The 9,011-nt window shown below is 33.4% G+C and overlaps 2 protein-coding genes and 1 long non-coding RNA gene across 6 annotated transcripts; 2 read left to right on the top strand and 1 right to left on the bottom strand.

Annotated features, from left to right (window-relative positions):
• Positions 1-2,251: 2,251 nt before the first annotated feature.
• LOC129572171 (uncharacterized) lies at positions 2,252-5,828 on the bottom strand. 3 transcript variants are annotated; one of them, XM_055452108.1, is made up of 3 exons: positions 5,695-5,815; positions 5,572-5,586; positions 2,252-3,836 (listed from the first exon to the last, which is right to left on the bottom strand). In XM_055452108.1, exon 3 carries the CDS (start codon positions 3,781-3,783, stop codon positions 2,878-2,880), a length of 906 nt encoding a protein of 301 aa, XP_055308083.1. In that variant the 5' UTR covers positions 3,784-3,836; positions 5,572-5,586; positions 5,695-5,815; the 3' UTR covers positions 2,252-2,877. The 3 variants fall into 3 exon arrangements, with proteins under 3 accessions (XP_055308083.1, XP_055308082.1, XP_055308081.1); XM_055452107.1 differs by lacking the exon at positions 5,572-5,586 and having other exon boundaries at positions 5,695-5,828; XM_055452106.1 differs by lacking the exons at positions 5,572-5,586; positions 5,695-5,815 and adding an exon at positions 5,238-5,553.
• LOC129572173 (uncharacterized) lies at positions 3,832-5,679 on the top strand. Its single transcript, XR_008688400.1, has 2 exons — positions 3,832-4,680; positions 4,828-5,679. It is a non-coding gene; the product is annotated as an uncharacterized LOC129572173 (long non-coding RNA).
• Positions 5,829-5,972: 144 nt separating the features above from the next.
• On the top strand, positions 5,973-8,618 carry LOC129572172 (uncharacterized). 2 transcript variants are annotated; one of them, XM_055452109.1, is made up of 4 exons: positions 5,973-6,351; positions 6,455-6,535; positions 6,766-6,990; positions 7,058-8,618. In XM_055452109.1, exons 1-4 carry the CDS (start codon positions 6,214-6,216, stop codon positions 7,337-7,339), a joined length of 726 nt encoding a protein of 241 aa, XP_055308084.1. In that variant the 5' UTR covers positions 5,973-6,213; the 3' UTR covers positions 7,340-8,618. The 2 variants fall into 2 exon arrangements, with proteins under 2 accessions (XP_055308084.1, XP_055308085.1); XM_055452110.1 differs by lacking the exon at positions 6,455-6,535 and having other exon boundaries at positions 7,058-7,920.
• Positions 8,619-9,011: the final 393 nt, after the last annotated feature.

The raw sequence follows: 9,011 nt of genomic DNA, 5'->3' as shown, positions 1-9,011 counted from the left end.
CATTTGCCAGCACTAATCTAGCACTAATTTTATAGCCCGGTCACGATACAAAAAAGTTTCATTTTCGGGTAGCTCCCCTGTAAAAGGGCCAAAAATCGAGTTTTTACACATTTTTCAATTAGTGCTAGCCCCCTATCGCAGCATAAAATTAACCGATGGTACCATTCGCCAGCACTAATTGAGCACTAAATAATGGTACCGGTCACATCCCAGCATTAAATTTGGGGGAGGCCAGCGTAACGTACCTCTCATCGGTAGGTGATTGTTGAAAATTCGAGTAAAATTTCAAGAAATGTCGATTTTGGACCAAATTTATGGGCAAGTAGGTGTTCGGTTGTTCACAGACTCCCATTATTTTTGCAAAAAAATGGCAGTTCGCCTTGAACGAAACCCTTCGGCTTTTTTCGGGTACTTCTCGTACAAAAGTGTCATTTTTCAAGGTTTTTCAGGTCCTCAGTCGGAGGCTTATGCTTATGGTACGAAATTGGTAAATCAGAATGGGCTCAAAATCAATCCGAAGCTTTGTCTCGATATGCCAAAACTTTTGGCTATTACAGATCTCAATTATCTTGTCAACTTTTTGAGATAATCGGCGAACAAAAAACGCGGACGCGGACGACGCCATACGAACATCGCAATTTTGCACATTTTTCATAGTAAACAGCATGTTTTTGGAGGCAGATAGGTCTTGATCGATACGGATCGATAGGATTTCATCCCATCTACATTGCCTAGTGTACAGATATGTGTTTTTTGAAGTTTGGCGTGACGTTATAGTGGTCCAAAAGAGGAGATGTCATGAAATTTTGGCTAGTAAAACCAATACTTTTCCATACAAACAAAGTGTGCGGATAAAAAGTAAAACGAAGTAAAAGTACGCAAAAGTATGCTTCTTACGACGCAGCGCCTTGTTGTCAATTCCCATACGAACGAGCCCAGAAGCGACAACTGCTGTTAGCAAGAGTAACTACAGTACAAATTACGTCCGCTTACCTCAAATTCAAAAGCTTGTATACTTATGTATAGATGTTTCAGTTGCTCATCGAGCGATTTTCAGTTGTCCAGCTCAATTTAATTTTTTGAAGAACGTCAATATTTTTTTAATCCGATGCAGAAAAATCAACGTTCTGATGTTAAAACGTAAAGTCCAGGAAAGTCATCTCGTGTTTTTGTCAATACAAGAGTAACAAAGCCGATGATAAATGACAAATGATGACACATTGATGTAAATAGTGAAATGCTGTTCGATTCTGAGCCATAAAATAATTTTTTCTTTTCATTTTGAAACGTTTTGGAAATATTTCAAGGGATATTAATGCTTTCAGTGAACTCAAGCACGTTTTTATGTTCGTGTGAAAAAACAACCATTCAAAACCGTTCAAAACGATTCAAACGGATTCAAAACAGTTGATAACAGTATATCCGAGTATATCCAATAACCGGAATAACGAATGTCCGGGAATGTCAACAAATGAAATTACAACTCGATGGAACTTTTTTTAGACACTCTTGTGTTGACAAAAATACGCAAAAATACGGAAACATTTTTATTTGAAATTTTAAAATGAGAAAATTGATTTTTTGCATCGGAATGAACAGTTAAATACGCTTTTTGATTAAAAAAAAACATAACATGATTCTCGTGAACAGAACGTAAACAAATGAAGTGGCACTTGTTCGTATTTATTCAAAACAGTGAAATTCCTTCTGGGTGCTCTTGTATTGACAAAAACACGAGAGGAAAAATTTGATCTTACGTTTAAAAATAAGCAGATTGATTTTTAGCAACAAAATTTATACGCTGTTTAGTGAAAAAAAAAAATAAAATAGAGCTGGAGAACCGTGGAGAACAGAAAATCGCTCAATAAGCAACTGAAACATGTATACATATATGTACAAGCTTTTGAATTTGACGTACGTTGTACTGTAGTGGCTCTTGCCAACAGCAGTTGGCGTAAGTGCAGAAAAGGCGCTGCGTTGGTTTCTTATTATTCATAAGAAAAAACAAAAAAACTGTAGACATAGTTCATCAATAATCATTGCAAGATTTTGTTCATAAGTCATCATTGATAAAACGGCAAATAAAACATCAACGAACTACTTTTCATTGATATTTTAACGTTTTATTTGTCAGCTATTTTGTAATAGCTATTTGGTCGAAACTTCAGTTTTTCAGCTTTATTTTCAAGAATAACTTTAGATAGCCTGTAGAAGAAAATTACTATCATTCTACGAAAAAAATTCAAATATATTTCTTGATATTTCTTTTATGGAATCGCGTGAATTTATTGTATTTTTCCAAACCATGCTTATTCTATTCTACTTGTCGTTATAACATTATTACTAATTTTTTTTTGAAAACGTTTGAAAATAGTGAATCCAACTTCATTTCGCCCGATTTTGCCACTAATATTCAAATTCTATATGCCAACTGTTCTACTGAACCGTACTGAACACAAAAAAATGTATGACCTTGTATGCGCTTGTATGATAGTTCAGCTAGCAAAAATTTTGAGATCAATTTAGTGAAAAATGCAGTGTAAAAATAATTTTTTTACCAAATTTTGAAATTAATTGAAACGCTATTCACACATCGTCACACATACATATTCAAAATATTAGACGACTGCAGAAAGAAATTTCCAAAAGAGTGGAAAATATAACCAAAATGGATCGATTGTATCACTTCAATCGAGTGATAATTTTTATGTAGTCCGTATACATCCTTGACATACACAAAATGGTCAGGCCATGTAATTTGTCGAAAACAACCATTTTTTTTCAACAAAAATTTGATATTTTAACTTAACAAATTTTTTGGAATATACCGAACGGCACTGAAATAGCACTGCAATTTACTGAACCGTTTACATTAATCTACATTGATCTGAAAATGCGAACTCGTTCTTTCCAACTTCGAAGCATATCTTCATTGTTTTCTGCATTCACCATTTGTGAAAAGTATTTTGCATACATATCCACATATGAGTGGATTATAGTATGGAAAATATTTTCAGACTTCAATCCACAAATGAACGATTCAATGTTTGGAAAAATGTTTTCGCGATTTTCAGAAACATTTTCTAAAATTAATTGAAAAACATCATCGTACTTAAAATCTACTGAGTTCAAAGCTTTTACAAAAATTTCGCGTGTGATTTTGCAAATCATAAAAGTGCTTCGACATGGTACCTCGTTATGTTTGGTAAAGGACTTCTGTAGAACATTCAGCGACGAAACTCTTTCATCCTGTGAGAAGATGTTTTGGCATGTTGAATCATCTGGACATGCAGAATGATTTTTTTGAATATTTACTTCGATATTTCTTGCATATGATGCTATAGAAACATCTTCACAGGGTTGAAGATTCTCGTCGGTACTAGCCTCAGTATCACTATCGCTGCATGTTTGGTCAATGTGAGGTACCAAATCATGTTCTTCTTCATCATCGTCATCGTCGCCTTCGAAGAAATGTGAACCATTGGCATCGAACATACTGCTCTCATCGTCGCTATCACCGTCGCCATTTTCCATACCATCTTCTTCGTTTTCTTCATCAAACGAATGCGCAGTCATAACAGCATTATGTGTCAATTCAGTTCCGTGTATCATTCTTTTCGGTACAGATGAGACTTCCAAAATATTGGAAGAATCAATTATGTTGGCGAATTTTGATGACAAATTGATTTCATTATTGAAAAATATTTTTCGAAGTGCACCTTTGAATTGCTGCATTGTTGGATTTCTTGCATCACCAAGTAATGATCTTATTCGGCCAAACATTGTTTCTAGAGGGTCCTGTGACAGGTAAAATGTACTTAATTCTTTGATTTTACCTGTAGTAACAAAAGAGAGGCATATCGACATTAATTTTTTTACGGATTTTTTTATGTGTATTTTTGGAGAAAATAGACTACGGCATACACCTATCGTTATAAAGGATATATATAAATTCGTATAAACTTCAATAACCAAACGGAAAAAAGCAAAAAAAGGGTGATTTTCATAGTTTTTGAGCCTATAAATCTGATTTTATCATCAGTTTGGCCACACCATCTCCAATTCGCTCCAATTTTCGAGATATGCCACTAAAAGTGTGCCTGTCATGGCGGCTCCAACGGCGTTGTTATGAAATGAAAATGGAATCATATCATTACGAACCGTTACAAAATCGTACGAAATCAGACGAAATCGGACGAAATTGGCATATTGACTAAAAATTGGTCATGTACACACTTCAAAAATACCTTGTAACGACATTTTTCAATTTCGAGGACAAAATATTGATGTACAACATTCCTCGTAATGACGAGGAAACAAGTCGTTAGACTTAAATTTTGCTGAAGGTTGAGGTACACCTACCAATGGTATATCGTGGAATATGCGTTACAGGTCGATCAAAGCTGTGAATACGTCGATTAAATTTTCGAAGTGAAAGCAATTTTCATTAGAAAATCGCGTAATTCAAGGAATTGAAAATAAACGTTAAAAAAAAAATAAAATAATTATAATATTTCATCTTTTTTAGATGTTGGAGAATACCAATTGAACAGAATATGTGGAAATCTTGAGTTTTGCTTTATTTGTGAATCAGTCAAATGCATTTCAAATAATACAAATTCCAACAATACGGTCTCAATGGTTACTACAACGAATACTTCAACAGGTGCTTCAATGAAAGTAATTACAGAATCTATAGTAATGGATAACCAAGTTAAAGAAGCAATTTATATTATATTTTTTTTGTCTTTTTTAATAATCATATCATCAATATTAATAAGCATTGTAACATTGTATCGTTTATTCCACATATCAACAAAACTATAGCAAAATCGATGGCACGACTTGGATTTGTCATTCGCAGTACAAGACAATTCAAAGATCCATACACATTAAAGGCACTTTTTTGCTCTCTAGTTCGCTCAATACTCGAGTACTCATCTGTCATCTGGTCGCCATCCTATGCTAACCACATTAGTCGCATTGAGTCCATACAGAAGAAATTCCTTCTATATTCTCTCAGAAACATTTATCGTAATATTGAGAGACCAGACCTTCCATCTTATAAGGCTCGACTCAAATTGCTGTCTATGGATTCGTTATACTCAAGAAGAGTTTCAACTGATCTCATATTTTTACACAGAGTTATTTATGGCCATATTGATTCACCAGAAATTTTCTCACGCATAAACTTCAACACTCGAATAAATATACGAAAGAAAGACAATCTGATATACCTTCCAATTTGCCGTACCAATTTTGGTCAACAGCAATCATTATATAGGATGTGTAGTACATATAATCGTTACTCAACGTCATTCGATTTCAATGCAACACCTCAGCTCATTAGGCAAATTGTAAATAACACATTATCGAACTGATTGTATCTCATAATAATTAATTGTTTAACCATTGCAATCGGTTTAATCCGGTTGTAAGAATGCCACTTCGAAATCGTTAGGATTGGTGGCTAAACCGTGATTAAAATCGGTGCACTTCTTCGGTTGCAATGGCATAATAAACATGTATATTGTTATTTTTTTCTCATTGTTATTATTATTGTCTTAATACCTGTAGGAAAATATTCTGTTTGGTAATAAAGAAATTAAATTAAATTAAACATGGAAATGTGTAAATATACAATCAAATGTGGAATAAAATATATAAATTGACAGAAAAGCTACAATTGTTTACCTTATTCATTTTGTATTTCATTATTTCACAATTGTAAGTATTCTATTATTTTCGCAATCAAAACGTGCGATGTGAGCATTTAGCGCAATTGAGGCACACAAGCATCAAATGGAATCAAAACAGCTGGTTGGTCTATTGCAATAAAAGCGACGTTTTCAATTCTCTATATTTTACCGAAGATTGATGTAGCAGTTTTCGATTTTAATTCGTTCAATGACCGTTCAAACATAATGATGTAATAATGATGGCGTCTTCTCTTTATAATTATCTGCTCATTACATTCTAGACCTCAACATTGAGTTATTTAATTTTTTAAATATTGAAAGAAAATAAAAATAATTTTATTTTGTTGAGTGAATATAGTACATATTTCAATGGTAGTCAACATGTTGATAGCTTTGCGTGTGAACCATTAAATTCATGGTTCGTGTGAACCATTGATTAACTTCATGTCAGATTTGACAGTAAACATTTCATCTCTGCATTTAATTCATTTTACAAAAACAAAGAAAATTTAGCATGAAAAAGTGTAAAATAACTGTAAAAATGGCATCAATTGTAAAAATGGAACCAAACAATTTTGATGAAGACTATTTGTGTGATAGCTATTTGCACGTTCTGAAAGTGAAACCAGATCCGGACGTTTTTTTCACACACGTACGTAATGAAAACGATTTTTCTGAAATAAATTTTTCTTTCTCTAATGTCGTTCCCAATTACAATTCAAAATATTCGTATTTGTTGGTTTTTTTTCTTTCAGTTTTTAGATTCAAAAATTATGAACGAAATTCGGACGATCTTCAATCAAAGTTTAGACAATCTTTGCATTTATTACTGCAGTGTAAATATTTTCGTTTTATTACAGTGAAACCTTAGCATTGTTGTTAACTAGAATTGAAATACCAAACGTTGAATTATTCAGTGATGATCGTTTGTATATTTGTGAAATATCAATAAATATAGTCAACGGTTGCGGTAATTGTTATCAGAAGCAACAAAGAAAAAACAAAATAATAAATCGAAAATGTCAATGATTGAAATATTCGGCAATTTTTTTTTACATTTCGACAGGTTTTACAATATGCAATTGAAATTGGTGGCCAAAATTCCATTCCTCTATTTGCTATGTCATCTATTGGAGCATACCGCGTTTGGTACAAAACAGTTCTTGACCAACTTCCAGATGATTACAGACGTCCGCTATACAGAGGTATTGTTCAAAGAAATATAACAATGGAAGAGATAAGGTTGTTGCGCAAGGAAGTCGAACGAGCTCTACTTCAATTGAATGCTTTGGTAAATAGATTAATCAATTGAACGAATCAATTCATTGTATGTTTTAATAAAGCCATAATTGTTTTAGGTTAGAAAATTTAATAAGGGGTGGGGTAAAGATGTCACACTGGCTCGTCGAACACTCGAATCATCTATGGTTGCTAGTGAGCGCAAATTTGGCTACTTTGACGCCAATTCAGCTGTACAACCAACCTGGAATTCACAGCGGTTTAAAGTGGATATGGTAGATATTACACGTGAGGACACTGTTTGTCTTGCCATCATAAGTTCATTTGATACAGTCACCGTCAATTTGTTGTTTGAATTATTCACAACAGTTCCGAACGTTACTGCTAGTACTTCGAATTAATTATTATTAGTTTACAATTGAACCGGATCCCTTTTTTTTTGTCTTTGAATTTTATTTGCTCAATAAATTTCATTAAACTAACAATAATAGAATTTACGAGTTTTTCAAATTTTAGGAAGTAAGGAGAACAGGTTTCGTTGTTGTTGTTGAATGATGGTTATTGTTACCAATGGTTGATTCATTTAAAAACAATTGCTTGAAGATTATGTAGATTAATGAAATCAAAATCAAAACCAAAAGTAAAGGGATACACCACCACCATCTTCTTAAATGCTGTTGTAAACGCATCACAAATAATGTTATTGGTTTGTCACCATCATCAACAACAAAGGATTGTCGCTCGTTCATCGACTGCATATCAATAGAAAATTAATCACATGTAACGAACGATTGATTGCTATTATTGCCACCATCAGCTTCACTATCACTGACATTCTCACGAATTTCCTTACAATCATCACAATTACAACTTGTATTCATAGTTTTTTCACAAGAATTTTAATAAAAAATCTTCGTTCAATAAAATAATATTTTCTTTCAGTAGGTGATATACATTGACAAATTTAAAAATAAAAATAAATTGAAATCAAAAAATGAAAATTAAAATCCAAATGGTTACTTGTTTTAAATACAATTTTTTCTGTAAGAAAAAAAACATCAAGATTATTTGTTTACATTTTGAAAGCTCTGTAGTATATGATAAACGCATATATTTTTTGCTGCCGTTGGCTGCCGCTCACACAGAGCTGTTACTCATATGAAATACACGGCAAGCAGAGCTGTTGCTGCCGTTCGCTGCCGTTGTTGAGAAACAGTGAGAGAGTGAGAGAGTGAGAGAGAGAGACGACGCACTCAACCGTTGCCCATAAGAAATATACACTAAGCAGAGATGTTGCGCGAAAGAGGTTAAAGGAGAAATGCAAAACCAGTGTGTGTATGTGTATGTGTATGTGTGTGTGTATGTGTGTATGTGTACACTAATACTAGAAAACGGCCCTAAAACCGGCAAGTTCCTACTACTTAGAATTTTTAGAAGAAATCTAATATAGCTTGAGTAACCACAAACCATGAAAGTGTTCAGATTCTAGTTCGTAGAATATTATAAAATAGCTCCAGTCTTTATTGGACCACTATCACCCATGTATAACTCCTTTTGAAGGTCGGAACTGTGATAGTCCTGAATTATGGGATTTTCTCACCATTTTCTCCATTCTGACCCCAAAATAAGTGACATCATGTGACGTTATTGGTGTTGGGGTGAAGATTGGAGCTCTATAAATATAAACCAGGCCATAATGGTTCCAGAAGATTCCAATAAAATACTTAAATTTAACCCATATTAGAAGAAAGCCACGACACTGCGCCTTCTTGACAGTTCTCATATAAATGAGCCCAGAAGCGCCAACTGGTGCAAGAACATGTAATAGAACCGTTGTATACCAATAGTATTAAAAGCTTACACGTTGGGTATACTGTTATTGACTGTTTTGAATAGTAGTTCTTTCACATAAAAACATAAAAATCTGCTTGCATTACACTGATATCTCTCTTATTCCATTGATATTTTTTCCAAATGAGGAAAAAAAAATTTCAAGCTTCAATTGCACAGCATATCACTATTAGAATCATTGTGTCAACATGAATCAACCAATAAACAAACCAAAACAAACAC

The sequence above is a fragment of the Sitodiplosis mosellana genome, unplaced genomic scaffold, assembly GCF_009176505.1.
Source record: "Sitodiplosis mosellana isolate CC-2019 unplaced genomic scaffold, AAFC_SMos_1.0 Smas_scaffold_4338, whole genome shotgun sequence".
Taxonomy (NCBI): domain Eukaryota; kingdom Metazoa; phylum Arthropoda; class Insecta; order Diptera; family Cecidomyiidae; genus Sitodiplosis; species Sitodiplosis mosellana.
The sequence above is the reverse complement of the archived record's forward strand: the minus strand, read 5'-3'. Positions and strand labels throughout refer to the sequence as shown.